The 23,239-nt window shown below is 53.3% G+C and overlaps 1 protein-coding gene across 5 annotated transcripts in view; it reads right to left on the minus strand.

Moving 5' to 3' along the window:
- The window catches only part of LOC116943573 (mitogen-activated protein kinase kinase kinase 1-like), a 76,393-nt gene that overhangs the window by 16,574 nt on the left and 36,580 nt on the right, over nucleotides 1-23,239 (minus strand). For all 5 annotated transcript variants that reach the window (XR_012941086.1, XR_012941085.1, XM_076065019.1 and 2 more), the window contains 12 exons: nucleotides 14,109-14,262; nucleotides 11,360-11,551; nucleotides 10,253-10,447; nucleotides 9,407-9,523; nucleotides 8,574-8,734; nucleotides 7,687-7,808; nucleotides 6,158-6,239; nucleotides 5,567-5,753; nucleotides 4,967-5,323; nucleotides 1,208-1,329; nucleotides 831-922; nucleotides 512-704 (listed from right to left, as the gene is read on the minus strand). Coding sequence is in view for 3 of the 5 variants with exons in the window: in XM_076065019.1 (XP_075921134.1) it covers nucleotides 512-704; nucleotides 831-922; nucleotides 1,208-1,329; nucleotides 4,967-5,323; nucleotides 5,567-5,753; nucleotides 6,158-6,239; nucleotides 7,687-7,808; nucleotides 8,574-8,734; nucleotides 9,407-9,523; nucleotides 10,253-10,447; nucleotides 11,360-11,551; nucleotides 14,109-14,262 (1,974 nt within the window). In the remaining 2 variants the exon portion in view is untranslated. The remainder of the gene's footprint in view (nucleotides 1-511; nucleotides 705-830; nucleotides 923-1,207; nucleotides 1,330-4,966; nucleotides 5,324-5,566; nucleotides 5,754-6,157; nucleotides 6,240-7,686; nucleotides 7,809-8,573; nucleotides 8,735-9,406; nucleotides 9,524-10,252; nucleotides 10,448-11,359; nucleotides 11,552-14,108; nucleotides 14,263-23,239) is intronic.

Genomic DNA, 23,239 nt, shown 5'->3' on the forward strand with positions numbered 1-23,239 from the left:
GACTGTTGGGGCAAGTGCTGTTAAGCGAGCACCAATGAAGGCCGGCACGGCACACGGAAGGGGTGGGTGGCCAGCACCACGCCCGGCCGCCTTTGTCTCCCCAGCGGCGATGTTTACTTACCGCACCAGGTTACCCATTTGAGGCCGAGTCGACCTAGGGGAGGCCCAGGACCGGTTCAGATAATCGTCAACGGTTGTTGTTGGCCGTGAGCGGGAATCGAAATCGGGTCGCGGGAGTTCGTAGCGCGGCACGCTGACCAATACCGTGCACGCCAACACCAGCAACCCGTCATTTGCCACTAAGCGATGGTGATATCACCACGGGGGCCCCCCCCCCCCTCCCCCGTGACAGGCCAGGCGCACTTTGAGGCTGTCGCGTTAAATATCGCCTCCTCGCAGTGGGTCACGGGACAGACCCAGCAGGTGCCATGGGGTTGACTGACTTGAGATGACACAGCACCCACCCACCCACCCACCCACCCACCCACACCCGTCCCCCCCCCCTCCTGACCTGTCCAGGGCGATGCCCTCTGCGCCCCCCTCGCCCTCTGCGAGCACGTGGGGGTAGAACTCGGTGGGGAACTCGAGCAGCAGGCGGTCGATGAAGCAAAGGCGTCCGAGCAGTGCCTGCCAGTTGGCGTAGTAGGTCTGGGCGCCCAGGATGCAGCCGAGCACAAAGTCCAGGCCTCCGAGGCCCAGCGACACTGGGGGAGTGAAGGGGGGGGGCACGACGAGACAAGACTTGTCACTCGACTTGACCTGTCACGTGACGAGACACGGCGTGACCTGACACGCAACACCACGACGAGAGTCCCCTCCCCCATCCCTACCGGAGTTGAGCAGCTCCCTGCCCACTGCCAGCTCCCCGGCCTGTCCCTTGCAGAGCTCCAGGAGGCTTGAGATGGACAGCTGGCTCGTCCGACTGCACCACGCGCACACGCACACACACACGCACGCACACACACACACACACACGCACGCACGCACACACGCACACACGCACGCACACACACGCACGCACACACAAGACAAGGCCTTGACGGATACGTTCGAGGCAAGCGCCGTCAGCGAGCAGCAGCGCCTGCGGCCGCCACAGGTAGCGCACGAGAGGGGCGCTGGTGGGTTGGCCGGCGCCGTGCCCTGGGCCACCTTTGTCTCTACCCGAGCGGTAGTCGCGCTGCGATTGTCCCCCTCTCCCCACTCCCACCTGTGCGAGTCGGCGCACTTGACCAGTAGGGCCTCCACCACGGGCCTCAGCAGCCTCTGGAGACGCGCTCGCTCCGCCAGGCTCTGGCAGAAGGAGTACACCAGCATGGCGCGCAGCGTTTTCTGTGCACGCGCGCAGAGAGGGGGGCACGGGTGTGGGGAAAGCGCCGAATGAAGGCCCAACGCCACGACCGGCTGCTATTTATTTGTTTAAATATACGCTGCGTATTTGGAGTTTGCATGTCTCTCCCTCTCTCCCCGTGGTGGTCGCGTGGATTTTTCTCCGGGCCCTCCGGTTTTTCCCCCTCCACGTTTAGAATCGACGTGGCGCGTTTCGAGTATTTGGCTGCTGCGATAAATTTCCAAGTGATGTGCCGCTTCGTTGAGCTATCATCATCTGTGATAGCCAGGTCGCTTCTGCAAAAGAGCTGCTGTATAGCTCAGTGGGCCTTACCTGGTCAAATAAAAATAGTTTATACTTTTAGTTCAAACGGCTGGCCTGAAAAAGGGCCTGAAAAAGGGCCATCACCCAAAACGTCGCCCATCTGAACCACACTCCCTCCCTGATCTCGTCAGAGCATAAACTATCATGCAAACTCCGGTCATCCTCACAGCAGCAGCAGCGGCTTTAAGCTGGCCATTGAACAAAGATGTTCAACGCACCACGGACGTCTGGAACGTTCTTCCTTCCGATATTTGAAAGCCACTGAGAGCTACGCACTTTTAAATCATCATCTAGATTGACACACTCACTTCTTTAGAACTGCTTTTTGAGTTTTGTTTGTTGTCCTTCTCCCCGCACACACACCGGTTGTGTATTACCACACCTCCGATTTAGCCCGATTGGCTACGTACGGTGCGAATCAAGGTCAACGTACAGATGTGTACATACTGCCTATCGACTCAACACTGCCCATGGACTCAACACTGCCCATGGACTCAACACTGTCAATAGACTCAACACTGCCCATAGACTCGACAATGCCTATAGACTCAACACTGCCCATAGACTCCACACTGCCCATGGACTCAGCACTGCCCATGGACCCAACACTGCCCCGAGACTCAACGCTGCACCATAGACTCAGCACTGCACCATAGGCTCAACACTGCCCATGGACCCAACACTGCCTATAGACTCGACACTGCCTACCCATGGACTCAGCACTGCCCATGGACTCAGCACTGCCTATGGACTCAACACTGCCCATAGACTCAACATTGCACCTCCGATTAGCGCAGTTGGCTACGTACAATGCGAAAGAAGTACAACATACACACATACAACGATCTCGAGGCTACACAGGCGGCCTGAATAAAACACTGACCGTGAAACACAATGGGGGGGGGGGGCAGCATTGTTGTGCCATTGTGTTTTGTGTGCGCAAATTTCGTTTTTTTTGTTATCCGGTTCAAATTATAACGCACTTTTTTTTATTCTCAGATTTTGTTTGTTCCTTATTACCCCCCTACCTCAATCAGCCCTCCGCTGCATTGTGTTGCTGCTATTGTTGTGGTGGAAGTGGCCCAGAAGTCCTGGATTAACTTAGCTATGTGGAGCGCCACGGTGGCTAGGAGATGTGAACTCCATCGCCTGGTATACAGGAGGTCGTGGGTTCGATCCCGACCCTGCCGACGCATATTTGGAGTTTGCGTGTCTCTCTCTCATCATTATCACGGTGGCTGGGAGATGTGAACTCCATCGCCTGGTCTGCAGGAGGTCGTGAGTTCGATCACGACCCTGACGATGCCTGCTCTATATTTGGAGTTTGCGTGTCTCTCTCTCTCTAATCATCATCATGGTGGCTGGGAGATGTGAACTCCATCGCCTGGTCTGCAGGAGGTCGTGAGTTCGATCACGACCCTGACGATGCCTGCTCTATATTTGGAGTTTGCGTGTCTCTCTCTCTCTAATCATCATCATGGTGGCTAGGAGATGTTAACCTCCTCGCCTGGTATGCAGGAGGTCGTTGGTTCGATCCCAACCCTGACGTCTGCTGTATATTTGGAGTTTGTGTGTGTCTCTCTCTCTCCCCGTGGTCGCCTCTATTTTTCTCCGAGTCCTCCCGGTTTTTTTTCCCTCGACATTTCGAATCAACGTCATGAGGTTAGAGTATTTGGCTGCCGCTGTAAATTTCCACGCGATGATAATAAGCCCACTTCGTTAAGCTATCATCTGTGGCCAGGTTGCTTCTGAAAAATAGTTCTATAGCTCGATGGGCTGTGCCATGGTAAAATAAAAATTGTTTAGTTTAGTTTTAACAAACACCATGGCAATTTATCAAGGTGAATAAATAATTCCTTTGGTCGACCACACTACGCCCCCACGATGACCCCCTCTGAAACAATCGCTCCTGTCTTGAAAGCTTTCGGAGGAATGTTACGTCCCGCCATCGTGGTGGACTGCCGTGACAGCCGGAGTCGAGAGGGGGGGGGGGGAGAGTGCTACCAGCCAGGCTAGAGGAGTGCTTGGCAAGCTGCGGTGTGCAGTGAGAAAGGGAGAAGAGCCAGCCGGAGAGAAAGAGCAGAGAGAGTACAAGAAAGCGAGAGAGGGACAAGGGGAGGAGAGAGAGAGAGGGAGAGAGGGCAGGAAAGAGAGCGAGAGAGCAAAAACGAAAAAGAGAGGAAGAGGGAGAGAGCAAGAAAGAGTGTAGCCAAGAGAGTGAGGGAAAGCAATAAAGATATGGGGAAAGGGAGAGCGAGGGAGGGCAAGGGTGAGAGCGAGGGAGAGCGAGGGAGAAAAAGAGGACAAGCACAGCGAGCGCAAGGAAGGGAGCACGAGAGAGCAAGAACGAGCGAGAGAGAGAGCGCAGTTGGCGGGGCGACACAAAGGGCGGTGGAGGGGTTTGTACAGCGCATTACAGTTTCCCAAGGATTTTGGAACAAAAGCGGCGCGCTGGCTCGCTCGCCGGGCCGTGCCGTGCGTGGGCTCAGGCCACGCAGAAACAAAACTGCCGATACTTCCTGTGGGAGTACATAAAGTAAACAAGCCGCGCAGGGGGGGGTGGGAACCGCACTGTGTTTATACAACGACAAAGATCCCACCCCACCCCCGCTCCCCCTCTCCACCCAGTCACCACCCTTAACGGGCTGTTGCTGTGTGGCCATGGCTTGAGATAAGCGCGTGCGCGCGGGGGTTTGAACCCTCACTCGATAGCCGCACGCCGCCGAATTGACCCCGAGCACCAACACCGCCACCGCCACCGCCACCAACACCACCGCCACCAACACCACCAAAGACAAAGATCCCCCGCCCCCGTAGCCTGTAACGGGCTGTAGGGGCAAGTGCTGTTTGGGGAGTAGCAACAGCAGCACCACCAATGAAGGCACACGAGGGGGTGGGTGGCCGGCACCCACGCCCGCCCGGCCGCTTTGAAGGAATAGGATTGTCAATCTAGATGATTACAAGTGCTTAGCTCCAGCGGCATGATGATAAGCCACTTGGTTGAGCTATACTTTGCGATGGCCAGGTCACTTCTATACAGCTCGGTGGGGGCCTTACCGCCTCGTAAAATAAAACGTTTTTTTTAGGCGTTGGCCTTGACGTCAAAACGCTGTGCTCCGGATTCGCGTTTTAAAACCCAAAGCGAAATGTCATCACCTCTTCCTGCCCACCTCTTCCGCCCACCTCTTCCAACCACCACTCCTCCCCCACCCCCACCCCCCCCCCCCAAAATCAGGCCGCCAGGTTCGTAGCGCGGCGCGTTATTCGCTGCGCCACCGCTCTCCGTCACCCCCAACCGCCCACTGCTGTCCTCACCAGCGCGGCCACATAGACCCTGTAGACGGGGTCGGCGCACACCATGGACAGCACGCTGCAGCAGCACTCCATCACGGCCCCCGCCGAGCGGTCCGACGGCCCGTCCCGGGGGGGGCCGCCCTCCGCTCCCCCTCCTCCCGCTCCTCCCCCGCCGGCACCCGAAGCGGCGGCGCCGCCGGTGGCGCCACCGCCGCCACCGCCGCCGCCGTCGGCGGCGGCGGTGGCGGCTGCGCCGCGCAGTTCCCCGTTGGCGAGGAGCAGCGAGCCGGTGACGTCGTGGGAGAGGCGGCGCATGGCCATCTCGCGGATGTTCCAGTGGCGCGAGAAGAGGCAGCTCACCAGCTCCACGCCAAACACCTGCGCCCAGCACGCACGACGGAGTCGCGTCACTCGACGCACGCACGCACGAGCGCGATGGTCCCACGTTCCTCAACGCTCGCGCGCGCGTTCAACGGTGCCATGTCGCGCGCACACACGCGCGCGCTCACAGGTGCCACGTCACGTGACGCACGCACGCACGACGGCACCAAGCCGGCGCCCTAATCCCGAACGAGGCCACCGGGGGAGGAGGCGGTGGCGGGTTTGGCTCCGGCGCCGTACCTGGCTCCAGGGCTCGGCGATGCCGCGGTACGCCACGGGGATGGGCTGGGCGCCGTAGTGGAGCAGCGCCGCCTCGTTGTCCATCTGCCGGTTGTTGGCGGCAGCGGTGGCGCCGTGCGGGGACTGTGGTGGCGGCGCCTGCACCTGGGCCTGCGGCTGGGTGTCGACCGAGCTCGCGCCTTCATAACTGCACGACGGACAAGGAGGGGGGGGGGGGTAGAGGGGGGGGGAGCGAAGGTGCAGATATAAAGGGCGCCGGCGATATAGGAGTGGGTGTGTGGGTGGGTGGGCGAGCGACGGAGCCGTCGGGCTAGTGGGTAAATGGTCGAGGGAGTGGGTGAGTATGCAACAGAGTGATCGTGGCGACAGAGCCATTGTGGCGACCGGGCGACCGTGTGGTCAGGCGAGCGAGTGGGCGAGCGTGCAAAAATTAACGCGACCATGGGGAGCGAGAGAGAGAGACACGCAAACTCCAAATATACAGCAGGTGTCCGTGTCGGGATCGAACCCACGACCTCCTGTATACCAGGCGAGGTAGTCAATATCTTGCCATCCTGATATTAAAGTTGTTTGCCAGGTTAATGCGGTTACCTGTGAAACTCGTGGGAGCGCCACTTGGAGCGGCAGAGAGGGCAGATGAGCGTCTCGCGGCTCCTGCGGCACTCCTCTGCCCCTGCACGCACGCACACGCAACGCAAGACAAAGATCCCCCGCGTAGCCTTTAACGGACTGTTGGGGCAAATGCTCTTAGCGAGTAGCAGCACCTATGAAGGAGACAAAGATCCCTCGTGTAGCCTCTAACAGACAGTTGGGACAAGTGCTCCGAGCGAGTAGCAGCAGCTATGAAGGAGACAAAGACAAAGATTCTTGGGGGCAAGTACTGTTTGCGAGAAAATATTATCCCACCGTCTGCTCTTAGGTCTTATCTCTTCCCCTTAGGTCGCCGGACTCGTGGAGACCGCTCGAAATCCGTGCGAACAGATCAGAATCCATGATCTACCGCTTGCAGTTAATGTTGTATCGGTCCTTGTGATGCCATTATTATTATGATTATCACCACCGTCACCGCAGCCGTCATCACCGTCATGTTAATTCTCATTATTCCCTACTGGAGGTCTGTAAAAAGAGCTTCATAGCACATCGGATTCCTCCTGCAGTCTAAATAAAGATTCTGATCTGCTTCGTTGACTAAAATCGAATTAACTAAACTATTTATTATTTGACCAGGTAAGGCCCCATTGAGCTGCTACATATGAACCTAATGGCGGTAAAAGGGGTACCATAGGACCCCGGCTCTCGCACAATGTCCGTGATGCAGTCGTTTTTAGTCTGTTGATGGTCGGCGATGCGGCAATCGACTCATCTCGACGAGCTGTACACGACGCACCATTCAAAGTTTAATTTCGCGATAATGGATTTTTTTATGCTAATGTTTGGCAAAGAAGGACAGGATCGATTTCTGCCCCGGAGCGACGCCCGTTTTCTTCTTGGGACGCCCAGGTTTCGCCTTCGGTGTCCGGATCCACCGTCGCGTCAATCGAAACAAGCTGGCATTTGTTCGAGCGGGTAGGGACTGCTTGCTGAATCGGGTCGTCGATCTCTGAGCTGATCTCCCTCGTGATTGCCGGGTAATAATATTACCCGCGGAGTTAAGTACACCCCTGGAAAAAATAGTGTCCCAGAAATAAAATATTTTATTGCCTCGGCCGTTTTGTATCATTTGGTACCCCTGGGTACCGCCATAAGGATCATATAGCTCTTTTTCAGAAGCGACCTGGCTATCACAAATGAGAGCTCAACGAAGTGGGGCTTATCATCGTCACGTGGACATTTTTGTCAGCCAAAATACTCTAAACGCGTGACGTCGATTCAAAATGTGGAGGGAAAAACCGGAGAACCCGGGGGAAAAATCCACGGGACCACGGGGAAAGAGAGAGAGACGGAAACTCCAAATATACAGCAGGCGTCAGGGTCGGGATCGAACCCACGATCTCTTGTAGTAAGTAGTTAACATCTCTTAGCCACTGTGCCTCCGCTACTCAACTCTGACCCCTGCCGTCTCCACCCCCCACCCTTGCCCCCCACCTCCCCACTTCCACCCCCACCCACCAAGCACTCACAGATGGACATGCAGTGGTGGTGTAGTTTGTTTCGGCAGCCGTCCTCGCACACGGTGAGGCTCTCCTCGTCCAGCATCTCGAGCAGGCAGATGGGGCACGTCTGCTCCTCCGCCTCGTCCTTGCTGCCAGGGGCCACACGGTCAACCTTCGCCATCGGGCCACCCTCCAGAACAAAAATACACTCGCGTCGAAAGCAAGCGTGCAGGTTGGGGCGAGACGGTGAGACGAGGGGGTCGGTTGAGCGGGTTGGCGAGTGGGTGGGGCGGGCTGGTGGGCGATGGAGCGGTCGAGCTAGCGGGTACGCGGTCGAGGGAGTGGGTTGGTGGGAGAGCATGCGACCGAGCGATCGGGGGCCACCGAGCGAGCGTGCGAGGGTGCATGCGATCGGGCGGCTGAGTGATCAGATGAGCGAGTGGGCAAGTGCTTTGGTGGGTCGATTGGGTGGGTGCGCGATGAGCGGTCGATCTTGTGGCCGAGTGGGCGCGTATGCGACTGAGCGATCGAGAGTACGTGCGGGCGAGTGACCTGGCGCCCGAGCGTGCGACAGGGGGCACGAGCAGTCGAGCGGGCAAACAGAGCGATCGGGCGAGCGGGTCGGCGAGTGAGCTGGTGAGCGATGAGCGGTCCAGCTAGTGTGTAAACGGTCGAGTGAGTGAGCGAGCTTGAGAACCGAGTCATCGGGCCACTGAGCGAGCGTACGATCGGGCGGCCGAGCGAACGGATGAGCGAGCGGGCGAGCGTACGCACGACCAAGTGACCTGCGACAGGGGGCATGGGCAGTCGAGCGGTCAAATAGAACGATAGGGAGACCGAACGAAGGGGGGCGAGCGAGTCGAGGCGGGCGCTACCGGTCGGCCGGGCGGGCGGGCGAGCGGGCGGACGTTTACCTGGCGTCGGCGCCGGCCAGCACCTGCGCGTTGGCCGCGGCGGACGAGGAGGCGGCCTGCGAGGTGCTCATGCGCCCCACCATCCTCTGGATGGCGCTGCGGGACGGCGCCTTGATGCGCGAGCTGCGCCGCGTGTGGTACTTCTGGAAGAGGCTCTCAACCTGCGCGGTGACACGGGGGGTGGGGTGGGGGTGGACACACACACACACACGCGCGCTCGTACATACGCGCACACAAGCAATACACGTATACAACAACAGCCGCCACGAAGTGATGGTGACGTCACCACAGCAGGAGGTCACGGGACAGAGCCAGGTGGTGCCACGGGTTGACGGACTGAGATGACTGGCCCGATGCACCACCTGTGCCCCCTAGCATAGACACATATACAAAAGAAAAAGACCCCCCGTATAGCTTTAATAGACTGTAGAGGCAAGTGCTGTTAGCGAGCGCCTATGAAGGCCGGCACGGCACACGAAGGGGTGGGTGGCCAGCACCACGCCCGGCTGCGTTTGTCTCCCTAGTGACGATGTTTACACATCGCACCAGGTACTCCTTTGAGGCTGAGTCGACCTAGGGGAGGCCCAGGACCGGTTCAAATAATCGTCACAACAACACCGCTACCACACGACAACACCACCACAACAACAACACCACCACCACAACCACCCAAACACAACCACCCGAACACCACCACAACACCACCCGTCGCGGCGGTGAAGCGGCCGGACTCGCCGTCCCCGGCTCTCCTCGCTTGCCAATCCTCCCCCCGTCCCCTTCCCCGTTCCACCCCCCCCCCCTCCGCCCCCCCCCGCCCCCCCCGCCAGACCCACCTCAAAGTTCTTGAGTGTTTTGCGCCACAGCATGGGGTCGGTGGCCTCCACCTGGAACACCCGGAGCATGACGAACAGCACGTGCACGCAGAAGGTGCCACGGCCGCAGCTGCACGTCTACGGGAGGGCGCGGGGAGGGCAGGGCAAGGGAGGGCCGGGCAGGGCAACGCAGGGGAGGGCCGGGCAAGGGAGGGCAGGGCAGCGGAAGAGGCGCAGGTAAACCAAACTGTTAAAACTATCAACTAGTTTAATTTGACCAGGTTAAGGCCCGCCGAGCTGAACTTCTGGGAACGCTTTTCTCCTTCCGATACTGGGAGCTACTGGGAGCTGTGCAATGTCATTTCTTTAGAACTGGATTTCAGTTTTTGCTGTCCCCACCCCCCGCCCCGCACACCTGAGTTAGGCACGGTTGGCTACATACGGTGGCGCGAAAGAAGTTCAACATACGTGCATATACACACAGCCACAAAGACAAAGATCGCCCGTGTGGCCTTAACAGACTGTTGGGGCAAGTGCTGTTAGCGAGTAGCAGCACCTATGAAGGCCGTCATGGCACGCGAGGGGGGTGGCCAGCACCACGCCCGGCCGCCTTTGTCTCCCCAGCGGCGATGTTAACTACACATACCGCACCCGGTATTCATTTGAGGCCGAGTCGACCCAGGGGGGGAGGCTCAGGACCAGTTCAGTTCATCGTCACCGGTGTCGGTTTGCCGTGAGCTGAAATCAAACTCGTTTCGCCGGGTTCGTAGCGTAGCAGGCATTAACCGTCGCACCACCGCTCCCCAACCACCAGCCCCCCCCCCCCCCCCCCCTCACCGCCCTCAACGTCCGTATATCCGGGCGCACCTGGGGGCCAATGAAGACGCGGAATTTGTTGTCGGGAGAGTCCCCGCCGATGAGGAACGAGTTGGGTCCGATCTGCTGCAGCAGGTAGAGGCGGGCGCGCATCACCATGCTGACTCGCCGCTGCGTCTCCTCGGGGCCGTAGGGGGACAGCCCGTCGGGAGAGGGGGCGCGCCGCGGAGGGGTCACCCGTCCGCTCTGATCGCACGCGGGCAGCGCCGAGCGGCGCCGAGCGGCGACGGCAACACCGGCAGCAGCACCGGCGGGGTAGAAGGGGAGGGGAAGGGAGCGGAGCGGAAAGAGGAGAGAAGAGGGAGTGGCGGGAGTGGAGGAGAGGGAGGCAGAAGAGGGGGAGGGCACATAGTTAGAAGAGGTGACGCTAGGCAAGGGCGATTGCCGATACAGGCGAACTTTCTGACCCCATGCCCCTACGAGACGTATGTGGGGAAAGGAGCTCCATAGCTCACCGGATTCATCCTCCAGCCTGCAATAAAAATTCTGATTCCAATAGGGGAGAGTCGTGACATTTGCGTGGTTGATTCACCGACCCTCGCCGCTGTGCGTGCGTACGCCGTATCACGGCGCGATCCAAATTGATCGTCGATATTTTTATTTTCGTGCGCGTTTAGTGTTGTCGTCCTTCCCCTGCACTTTCCGATTACCACGGTCGGCTACGTATGTACAGTGCCAACGAAGCTCAACGCTCATTATATTTATTTACTAGCTTTAACTACCCGGCTTTGCCCGAGACTTGGATTCTTGTCTTGGATTAATACACGGCCTATGCGGAGGGTGGGGATGCGTGACGTCAGCAGGCACACTGCGTGACGCTGCCACATGTGGGTGACATCACAGATGTGACGTCCCCGCTCACTTGCCGTGCTAAATATATCCATTATTGCGCCCCCCCCACCCCCACAAAATACAAAAGTCTATTTTTATACTTTTTTATCGTATACCGTCTGGAAGCTACCCACATGCCAAATTTCAAGTTTGTTACATGTCGGGAAGTATGCTAAACATTTTGAACAGACACACATTCACAAATTTCCCTTTTATATATATAATCCTTCTTGGTATCGGCAAATACCAGCAATGCGAACGACTCACCGGCGCGGGCGACGTACGGCGCTTACGCTCGCCAGGAGACAGTGCGGGCCGGCTGCTGCTGCCGCCGGCGCCGCCACCGCAGGCCCCGTTGGTGGAGCACGGCGAGGGGCTGCGCTTCCTTCGCTCCGCCTTGCCGTCCGTCCGCCCCTCGGCACCCCTGGACGGCTCCAACGCAGCCGGCGGCTTCACCACCTGAGCGTGCGTGCGCGAGTGCGTACGTGAGTGCGTACGTGAGTGCGTGAGTGAGTGCGTGAGTGAGTGGGTTAGTGCAAGCGAGTGCGTGAGGGCGTGCGTGCGTGCGAGCACCGTGAGAGACAGAATGGGAAACAAAGTCGAACGTTGGAGGAAATTACAAAGCGCGCTTTGCATTTCAAAATAGTTTTCATAGTTCATTGTCATCTTATAAGAGACACAACAGTTGTTAAGCTTGGATAGGGATGCCCAAGCAGTTGGTAGACTATTAGACACCATTCCATTACAAGTTTTTTGGTGATGATGCTGCCGCTACTGCTGCTGCCGCCGCTGCATTTGGCAGTGGTGCGCAAGTAACAAAACCAACTCCCAACGCATCTGTCAACAGCACTGCGTGGCCTTAAAAGTAAAAAAAATATCGAGCAGACTCTCGATTATCCGCACTCATGACGGGGAGGACGGATAATAAAAAAAATACGACCATTTTCCACAGATTTCTGTGCCGCAAACTAACTATGGACCGATCGACGAGGCGCGTGCTCAGCGATAACACTTTGGTCCTGCCGCACAGGAGACTCGGCCCACCAGGCGGACAGCGGAGCTACAGCCAATCAACAATGAAACTCCGCCCCACTATTGTAAAGATATGGCAACTACTTTACTGAAGAGGCAATTACGTGGATTTCGGATTAACCGGAGCAACACATTTGTTCGGTTTAAGCACTCGTAATGAACATTTCCAAAAGAATAACAATGTCGTAAAACTGTTTTTAGGCTAATAAATTGGGCTAAAGAGAAAATCCATGAGTTATTAATTTGTCAAAATCTCAGGTGCCGCGGTTAATCCGCAAATCGGACAAACCGCACATTTTCCCACTACTTTTCTCTCTCTGTATCTAGTAGTGCAAATATGCATCAAATAGTGGCCACATCTTGTCTGGCACCAAACTCTTTCGATGTCATCGTTGTCAAGTCGTTCTCTATTAGAGGTCTTACTCTCTTTCCGGTTACTTCCATTTTTCCCCAACAACAACCCACTTTTAATTTTCCTGTTGTTGTTGCCCATCCTACTACTACATGTGTGTCTAAAATAGCGCCAGTTTCCGTCTCATCACTGCCTTGCATCATCACAGCCTTGCATCATCACAGTATTCTACTACGGGCAACCTTTGCTTACTTACGATCCGGGTACCCCAAACGCAACAAAAAGGAAACACGATTTCCTACGCAATTGGACTTCTTTCGAACCGTAAATAGCCAACTGCGCTAATCAGAGGTGCAGTGTTGAGTCTATGGGCAGTGTTGAGTCTATGGGCAGTGTTGAGTCTATGGTGCAGTGTTGAGTCTATGGGCAGTGCTGAGTCTATGGGCAGTGCTGAGTCTATGGGCAGTGTTGAGTCTATGGGCAGTGCTGAGTCTATGGGCAGTGCTGAGTCTATGGGCAGTGTTGAGTCTATGGGCAGTGTTGAGTCTATGGGCAGTGTTGAGTCTATGGGCAGTGTTGAGTCTATGGGCAGTGTTGAGTCTATGGGCAGTGTTGAGTCTATGGGCAGTGTTGAGTCTATGAGCAGTGTTGAGTCTTTGGTGTAGTGTTGAGTCTATGGGCAGTGTTGAGCCTGTGGGCAGTGCGTATGTAGAACTTCTTTCGCACCATACGTAGCCAACCGCGCTAATCGCCAAGCGGATCGGTTGTGGGGGCAGGGGGGGGCGGGAGGTTTGGAGGTCGCCAACTTTTGTTTGCCGGGCCGCTACCTCGGACGGGGCCTGGTGTGTAGGCCGTCAAATTAGCGGTCGAAATTCAATCGCGCAGCAGTCATCGCCACGGAGCGCGCAAAGAATCCCTTTCAGCAGGAGGCGCGGCAGGTCACACGGCGACAATACCGGCGTGCCCCCCCCCGCTGCCACCCCCTCCCATCCCACCAGCCCCTCCTCTCCCCTCATACCATCAGCAACTCGGCTCTTCCCCCCTCCCTTCCCCCTCCCCCTCTCTCTCTTCAATCTGCTCTTGTCCTTCCTCCACCATCCCCACACCGCGATCGTGGCACGTCGCATCCCCAGCACGGCAAAACGGCCGAAAGGCTCTCTGACCCTTCGCTCTCTCTCGAACTCCCGATCTCTCCCGATCCCACACTCTCCCAACTTCTCCCTCTCTCCCGATACCCCACTCTCTACGCTCTCTCCCACTCTCTACACTCTCTACGCTCTCTCCCACTCTCCCAACTTCTCCCTCTCTCCCGATACCCCACTCTCTACGCTCTCTCCCACTCTCTACACTCTCTCCCACTCTCTACGCTCTCTCCCACTCTCCCGATCTCTCACCCTGTCCCGATCTCTCTCTCTTGCACTCTCCAGAATCTCCTACTCTCCCACTCTCTCCATCTCCCTCCCATGTATAGGTGGAGGGGGGGGAGGAATCCTCGGTACCCACCATGTGGGGAACCTTCCGTCGGGCGGAAGGGAATACAAAATGTCAAAAACATATATATAAGAAAATATATTTATAAATTAGCGACGCCAACGTCTCCAGCATCTCCCTCACTCCGTCTCTCTGCCTCACCATGGGCCCCCTCTTGCCCTTCTTCTCGAGCCACTCGTGCTTCCACGACGGCATGCAGGTGCTCTTGAGCTTCTCTCGGATGAGCCGGTCCTCCGGCCGCTCCTCCATCTTCGGCAGGCCCTTGGGCGTCTCCTTGTTGGCCTCCGCCGAGCTCCTGCGTGAACAACCAACGAGAGGAGAGGGGCGCTCTCATTAAAAACCAAACCGGCTTGCCCACCCCCTGCCAACCCCATATCGTGGTGACTAGGAGATGTTAACCGCCCCGCCTGGTATACAGGTCGTCTGTGGTTTTGATCTCGACCCTGACGCCTGCTGTAGATTTGAAGTTTACGTGTCTCTCTCTCTCCCATCACCATCATCACGGTGTAGTAATAGGTTTTTACCCTTTTATCTGGCACCAAAACTGACACCTTTATACAAGGGATCATGTTTGCAATAACCACAACACAAGCAGTCAAAATGCAAATAAAAAGAGACAACTCTGATAATGATATGCACTGTCCTTGAAATTGATTGGTCCACACCCGAGACGGCTTCTCTTAGAGCCCAGTCTCCACTGGTGTTGGACCAGATGACGCCGTCTCGGGTGTGGACCAATCAATTTCAAGGACAGTGCATATCATTATCAGTTGTTTCTTTTTGTTTGCATTTTGACTGCTTGTGTTGTGGTTATTGCAAACATGATCCCTTGTATAAAGGTGTCAGTTTTGGTGCCAGATAAAAGGGTAAAAACCTATTACTATATCTTGCTACTGGCAAAGGTGGTCTCATAATGATCATCACGGTGGCTAGGAAATGTTAACTACCTCGCCTGGTATACAGGTCCGTGGTTTCAATCCCGACCCTGATGATGCCTGCTGTATATTTGGAGTTGGCGTGTCTCTCTCTCTCATCATCACGGTGGCGAGGAGATGTTAACTACCTCGCCCGGTATAGAGGAGGTCTGTGGTTTCAATCCTGACACTGACAATGATTGCCGTCTATTTTGAGTTAGCGTCTCTCTTTCTCTGTGGTCATGTCCATTTTTCTCCGGGTCCTCCTTATGTTTTTTTCCCCGTCCACATTTTAGAAACAACATCATGCGTCGAAGAGTATTTTTGTGCTCCCGCTATACATTTCCACACGATGATGACACCCTGTCATTTGTGATGGCCAAATAATATTATTTATTAATCCTGGAGAACTCCGATGAGCTATGAAGCTCTTTGTCCCAGATGTCCCAGTATTGGGGGGGGGGGGGGAAGTGCCGCAAGTTATAACAACAAAGAACAATACAGAAAACCACGACGAGGAGTGCAAAGCATAGGGATGGTAAGCAAGTCACTCAAAAAATACATACGTAAACTAGAGTAAGTATATTCATTATTATAAAAATTCAAATGAACAAAGCGGCATTCTATCCTAGGATCCCAGTGCGCAATGCATAGAAAGCAGGAAACAAAAACAGCACCAGGGGCAACCGACCAAACTAAAGAGGGAAGGGCCACTTTAAAGGGATGGGTTTTGAAAGCGGACTTAAATATATAAGTTCAAATCTTGCAAGTTCACAAATGCCCCCAAACCCTTGGGGCTATGCAGCAAAACGGGAGGCAAGAAAAGTCCCCCAGACCACACCCCAGGCCGACGACGCACGGTAGTGCCCCCCCCCCCTCAATACTACAAACCTGTCACAACCCCTGATCAGTGCCTACCGTATTACAGACCAATTAAGGCCTTACTAGTCAGGCGCAGACGGAAGTGGTAAATAAAATAATGGGCGGGCCACGTGCGGACTCACTGCTCACCTCCTGCTGTGCGGCCCGGTTCCTAACAGGCCATGGACCGGTGCCGGTCCGCGGCCCGGGGGTTGGGGACTCCTGCTATACACGACACTACTACATACCTGTCAGCCCCTTATCAGTGCCTACCATATTACAGAGCAATTCAGGCCTTATTGGTCACTCTGTGACGTTATAAATCTGAACGTTCATCCCAAAAAGTCCCATCACGAGGGAGACACACAAAGACACAAATTATGTTACGAAACAAAAAGTCTTATCATGCTGCCGTCTGTGATCTTGCATGCTGATGCTGCCGCTTGCTTGATATGTGGATGCACACACTCGTGTTGTAAATGTACAACAATAAACACAGAACATTACGAAGGGTTAAGCAAGTTTTTTTTAAATTTGCCCGTATTATTTTGTTATCGCCCGTATTGAAACGGCTGTACACCGTATGGACCAGAAAACTCAATTTCCCTGCACAAAAATACGGGCTAATCCGTACGGGTTGACACGGTATTATGCAGTAAGGTCTCAAGAGTACACGGACCTGCTCATACGCGACCCCCACCCCCCACCGATTCATACTTATACTTTAACTCTCTCTCACCTCTATGTATCGCGTAGTGAAACGTTTCCGAGCACAAGCGTCACCACCCAACCCCCCCCCCCCCCCCCCTATTGGGCAGCTGTCCCTGTGCGGCAACAAGGTGGCTTAACGCCCGCCTCGTCGATGGGTAATGGCCTGCCGGTAGGGGGCGATAATTGCTACGTGGAGTAATGTCCATGATGAAGTGTTTTTTTTTTAGATCGCGTAAATATATGTGTCGTTAACACCGCCGCCACCACCCGACCTCAATTACATTATTAAGTTTCGATTTAAAGCTTTCGTGACTGCAATGATTCATCTTCTTTGGTTCTTTCGGTAAAGTCACGTAGAATGAGAATAAAATAATAAATTGATAAAATAAAATAACACAATAATATTCTCACGACGTTTCGGCCACAACACAAGCGGCCTTCATCAGGTGAAGGGGGCGAGACTGTCTGGTAGGACAGCGCTGGAGTGAGAGAGCCACGTTCAGATCACGGCTTTTAAGCCTCAAATTTCCGTACCACGGATAGCTACGGGCCCCGTTCAGACGGACGAGTTCGTCCATGGTCGGAACAGAGGAGGGGGAGAGAGACAGCTGCGAAGCCCTAGTATACTCCATGTTGTAAACCATACCATTAACCGTGGTGTGAGAGGTATTAAGAGGCAATGCTGGCGAAAGAGCTGCGGTCTGAAGGTCATCGTAAAATTACAATTAATTAAGAACAGAAATGATTTAACACATCTTTCCAGTGGTTACTAAGCCTGAATCCATCTTCTCGGTTGAAATTGTCTCTGTGCTTGTATATGTGAATGGCCTCATGAACGAATCTCTCATGGTAGCCATTTGGTTTGCAAAGAACCTCCGTCTTGGATAAGTCAATGTCATGTGAGCCCACTGAATTGTAACAGTGATCTGCCACGGCAGAGGAGTTCGTCTTACCGTGTTTCAAGTCTGCTTTATGTTCGCGGATGCGGTCCGAGATATGTCTTTTGGTTTCTCCAATGTAGCTACTACCACAGAGGCACTTTAGTTTGTAAACGCCCGGGTACTGTATGTCTGGAAGAGCATCTTTTACAGATGGAACTAAATCACGGATTTTGTGTACTGTGTTGAATCGGACCTGGATCTTGTGTTTATTCAGGATTTTGGAGATCTTTTTAGTGACCCCTGCAATGTAGGGTAAGGTGATGGTTTTGAGGCTTAAAAGCCGTGATCTGAACGTGGCTCTCTCACTCCAGCGCTGTCCTACCAGACAGTCTCGCCCCCTTCACCTGATGAAGGCCGCTTGTGTTGTGGCCGAAACGTCGTGAGAATATTATTGTGTTATTTTATTTTATCAATTTATTATTTTATTCTCATTCTACGTGACTTTACCGAAAGAACCAAAGAAGATACATTATTAAGGTTTGTCATGTAAACAAAAACGTACCAATTAGTGACTACTTCAGCCCACAAAACCTCATCTAATTGGCAGTGTTGGGTGGTGGTGAGTCTAAGGATCTCCGTGCGAGTCTATGCACGTGCATGTACGTTGCACCACCGTACGTAGCTGGCCATGCCTAAAATCGGAGCTGCGGGTGGAAAGGGCAACAAACTAAACACATAAAGCAGTTCTGAGTCTACGGGTCTCTGTGTGAGTCTATGGGTCTTTGTGCGAGTCTATGGGTCTCTGTGTGAGTCTATGGGTCTCTGTGCGAGTCAATGGGTCTCTGTGCGAGTCAATGGGTCTCTGTGTGAGTCTATGGGTCTCTGTGTGAGTCTATGGGTCTTTGTGTGAGTCTATGGGTATCTGTGTGAGTCTATGGGTCTCTGTGCGAGTCTATGGATCTCTGTGCGAGTCAATGGGTCTCTGTGTGAGTCTATGGGTCTTTGTGCGAGTCTATGGGTCTCTGTGCGAGTCAATGGGTCTCTGTGTGAGTCTATGGGTCTCTGTGTGAGTCTATGGGTCTTTGTGCGAGTCTATGGGTATCTGTGTGAGTCTATGGGTATCTGTGTGAGTCTATGGGTCTCTGTGCGAGTCTATGGGTCTCTGTGCGAGTCTATGGGTCTCTGTGTGAGTCTATGGGTCTCTGTGTGACTCTATGGGTGTCTATGATAGTATATGGGTCTCTGTGAGAGTCTATGGATCTATGTGAGCGTCTATGTACATGCATGAACGTTCAGCTTCTTACGTAGCACCGCACGCAGCCGACCATGCCTAAAGTTGGAGGTGTCGGGGGAGTGGGGAAGGACAACAGGTTGAACACACAACAACCGCAAGCAGCTTTTACCCAATGTAGTGAAAGCGGCGGTAATTTTCCAACGTCCTGCCAATTTTACACCGCGATGACGGCAACACGGAGACTGACTCCACGTCTACGGGACCCCCTTATGAACTGCCCAACCCGATAAATCAATGCTCCGACATTCTCACTGCCTCCCTTTTGCGCTGTTTCGCCGTTTGCCACTGTCCTCCGGTCTAACGCCGGTATAGAGGACGAGGCCATGAAGGAGGCCCCGTCGCTGGTGCAGAGGCCAATCAGTTTCAAGGACAATGCACGCATTGTTATTCTTATTATTATTAAATAAAAGCGTTTTTTTTTATCTTGCACGTTTTACCACGAGCACAATGTGTGATTAATGCAGACTTGACGATGCCTCATAAAAGGTGTGTCTATTTGGCGTTGGAACATCTTAACGCCTCCAATTGTTGTGCTTTTGTGTGCGTGTTAGTTTGTCGTCCTTCACTCGCACCTCCGATTAGCGTTGTTGGCTACGTATGGTGCTAAAGAAGTTCAACATACGTACATACATACATACGAAGTTCAACACGCATACGTAATATTAGTGCCGGAAAAAGCCTGAACGTTGTTTAAACGTTTAATCACTCTGGTTTTACAATGACACAACGGGAATAATTGTCCGTTGTGCACGAAGCTGATAGCGCATAGGATTTTGGTAAGGTTAATGTACATCTGTACGTTGAACTTGGTTCACACCGTGCATAGCCAACCGCGCTAATCGGAGGTGCAGTGTTGAGTCTATTGGCAGTGTTGAGTCTATGGGCAGTGTTGAATCCATGGGCAGTGCTGAGTCCATGGGCAGTGCGGAGTCTATGGGCAGTGTCGAGTCTATGGGCAGTGTTGAGTCTATGGGCAGTGTTGAGTCCATGGGCAGTGTTGAGTCGATAGGCAGTATGTACACATCTGTACGTTGACCTTGATTGGCACCGTACGTAGCCAATCGGGCTAAATCGGAGGTGCGGTAATAAACAACCGGTGTGTGTTTCAAGTTTCAAGTTTCATTTATTAGGTATAGCCCTGTGTACCATGCGGCTCTTAAGTCGGGTGCAACCGCAACAAACAAAATATGAATCTACATTGCAGAAAACTATTACACCACAACCAGACCAAAATAAAGCTACAAAAATAATGTAACAACAGTAATCATAGGAACTGTGATTTTAAATTTTACAATAAACGATATACATAACACGTATGACAAAAAACTGCAGCCATAGCTGGCACGACACTCCCAGTGTATGATGTGTGAGTGAGTCAGCAGCAGCGTGGGTGAGTGTATGATGTGCGAGTCAGCGCACGATGTGTGAGTCAGCGTATGATGTGCGAGTGAGCTAGCACACGATGAGTGAACCTGTGTATGATGAGTGAATGGGTCAGTGGTTGTGCGAGTGTATGATGTGCGAGTGAGTAAGCGCAAGATGAGCGAGTCAGTGTATGATGTGTGAGTGAGTGTATGATGTGAGTGAGTCAGTGCATGATGTGTGAGTCATTGCATGGTGTGAGTGAGTCAGTGTATGATGTGTGAGTCAGTGTATGATGTGAGTGAGTCAGTGCATGATGTGTGAGTCATTGCATGGTGTGAGTGAGTCAGTGTATGATGTGTGAGTGAGTCAGTGCATTGTGTGAGTGAGTCAGTGCATGATGTGTGAGTGAGTCAGTGCATGGTGTGAGTGAGTCAGTGTATGGTGTGAGTGAGTCAGTGTATGATGTGTGAGTGAGTCAGTGTATGGTGTGAGTGAGTCAGTGTATGATGTGTGAGTCAGTGCATGGTGCGAGTCAGTGTATGATGTGTGAGTGAGTCAGTGTATGATGTGTGAGTGAGTCAGTGCATGATGTGCGAGTGAGTCAGTGCATGGTGTGAGTGAGTTAGTGCATGGTGTGAGTGAGTCAGTGCATGGTGTGTGAGGGAGTCAGTGCATGATGTGTGCGTGAGTTAGTGCATGATGTGCGAGTGAGTCAGTGCATGGTGTGAGTGAGTTAGTGCATGGTGTGAGTGAGTTAGTGCATGATGTGTGAGTGAGTCAGTGTATGATGTGTGAGTGAGTCAGTGCATGGTGTGCGAGTGAGTCAGTGCATGGTGTGCGAGTGAGTCAGTGCATGGTGTGTGAGTGAGTCAGTGTATGATGTGTGAGTCAGTGCATGGTGCGAGTCAGTGTATGATGTGTGAGTGAGTCAGTGTATGATGTGTGAGTGAGTCAGTGCATGATGTGCGAGTGAGTCAGTGCATGGTGTGAGTGAGTTAGTGCATGGTGTGAGTGAGTCAGTGCATGGTGTGTGAGGGAGTCAGTGCATGATGTGTGCGTGAGTTAGTGCATGATGTGCGAGTGAGTCAGTGCATGGTGTGAGTGAGTTAGTGCATGGTGTGAGTGAGTTAGTGCATGATGTGTGAGTGAGTCAGTGTATGATGTGTGAGTGAGTCAGTGCATGGTGTGCGAGTGAGTCAGTGCATGGTGTGCGAGTGAGTCAGTGCATGGTGTGCGAGTGAGTCAGTGTATGATGTGTGAGTGAGTCAGTGCATGATGTGTGAGTGAGTCAGTGCACGATGTGTGAGGGAGTCAGTGCATGATGAGTGAGTCAGTGTATGATGTGTGAGTGAGTCAGTGCATGGTGTGAGTGAGTCAGTTCATGGTGTGAGTGAGTCAGTGTATGATGTGTGAGTGAGTCAGTGTATGATGTATGAGAAAGTCAGTGTATGATGTGTGAGTGAGTCAGTGTATGGTGTGAGTGAGTCAGTGCACAATGTGTGAGTGAGTCAGTGCATGGTGTGAGTGAGTCAGTGCATGGTGTGAGTGAGTCAGTGTATGATGTGTGAGTGAGTCAGTGTATGATGTATGAGAAAGTCAGTGTATGATGTGTGAGTGAGTCAGTGTATGGTGTGAGTGAGTCAGTGCACAATGTGTGAGTGAGTCAGTGCATGGTGTGAGTGAGTCAGTGCATGGTGTGAGTGAGTCAGTGCATGGTGTGTGAGTGAGTCAGTGTATGATGTGTGAGTGAGTCAGTGCATGGTGTGTGAGTGAGTCAGTGCATGGTGTGAGTGAGTCAGTGTATGATGTGTGAGTTAGTCAGTGCATGATGTGTGAGTGAGTTAGTGCATGGTGTGAGTGAGTCAGTGCATGGTGTGAGTGAGTCAGTGTATGATGTGTGAGTGAGTCAGTGCATGGTGTGAGTGAGTCAGTGCATGGTGTGTGAGTGAGTCAGTGTATGATGTGTGAGTGAGTCAGTGTATGATGTGTGAGTGAGTCAGTGTATGATGTGTGATTGAGTCAGTGTATGATGTGTGAGGGAGTCGGTGTATGATGTGTGAGTGAGTCAGTGTATGATGTGTGATTGAGTCAGTGTATGATGTGTGAGTGAGTCAGTGTATGATGTGTGAGTGAGTCAGTGTATGATGTGTGAGTGAGTCAGTGTATGATGTGTGAGGGAGTCAGTGTATGATGTGTGAGGGAGTCAGTGTATGATGTGTGAGTGAGTCAGTGTATGATGTGTGATTGAGTCAGTGTATGATGTGTGAGTGAGTCAGTGTATGATGTGTGAGGGAGTCAGTGTATGATGTGTGAGGGAGTCAGTGTATGATGTGTGAGTGAGTCAGTGTATGATGTGTGATTGAGTCAGTGTATGATGTGTGAGGGAGTCAGTGTATGATGTGTGAGGGAGTCAGTGTATGATGTGTGAGGGAGTCAGTGTATGATGTGTGAGTGAGTCAGTGTATGATGTGTGATTGAGTCAGTGTATGATGTGTGAGTGAGTCAGTGTATGATGTGTGAGGGAGTCAGTGTATGATGTGTGAGGGAGTCAGTGTATGATGTGTGAGTGAGTCAGTGTATGATGTGTGATTGAGTCAGTGTATGATGTGTGAGTGAGTCAGTGTATGATGTGTGAGGGAGTCAGTGTATGATGTGTGAGGGAGTCAGTGTATGATGTGTGAGTGAGTCAGTGTATGATGTGTGAGTGAGTCAGTGTATGATGTGTGAGTGAGTCAGTGTATGATGTGTGAGTGAGTCAGTGTATGATGTGTGAGTGAGTCAGTGTATGATGTGTGAGGGAGTCAGTGTATGATGTGTGAGGGAGTCAGTGTATGATGTGTGAGGGAGTCAGTGTATGATGTGTGAGTGAGTCAGTGTATGATGTGTGATTGAGTCAGTGTATGATGTGTGAGTGAGTCAGTGTATGATGTGTGAGGGAGTCAGTGTATGATGTGTGAGGGAGTCAGTGTATGATGTGTGAGTGAGTCAGTGTATGATGTGTGAGTGAGTCAGTGTATGATGTGTGAGTGAGTCAGTGTATGATGTGTGAGTGAGTCAGTGTATGATGTGTGAGGGAGTCAGTGTATGATGTGTGAGTGAGTCAGTGTATGATGTGTGAGTGAGTCAGTGTATGATGTGTGAGTGAGTCAGTGTATGATGTGTGAGGGAGTCAGTGTCGGCTCCCTCTGCTTGCGCCGTCGGCCCCCCCCGGCTCCGTCGCCCCCCCCCCTCAACTCCGTCGCCCCC

Source organism: Petromyzon marinus, chromosome 1 (genome assembly GCF_048934315.1).
Source record: "Petromyzon marinus isolate PM22_M1 ecotype Great Lakes invasive population chromosome 1, UKy_Petmar_22M1.pri1.0, whole genome shotgun sequence".
Classification (NCBI taxonomy): Eukaryota; Metazoa; Chordata; class Hyperoartia; order Petromyzontiformes; family Petromyzontidae; genus Petromyzon; species Petromyzon marinus.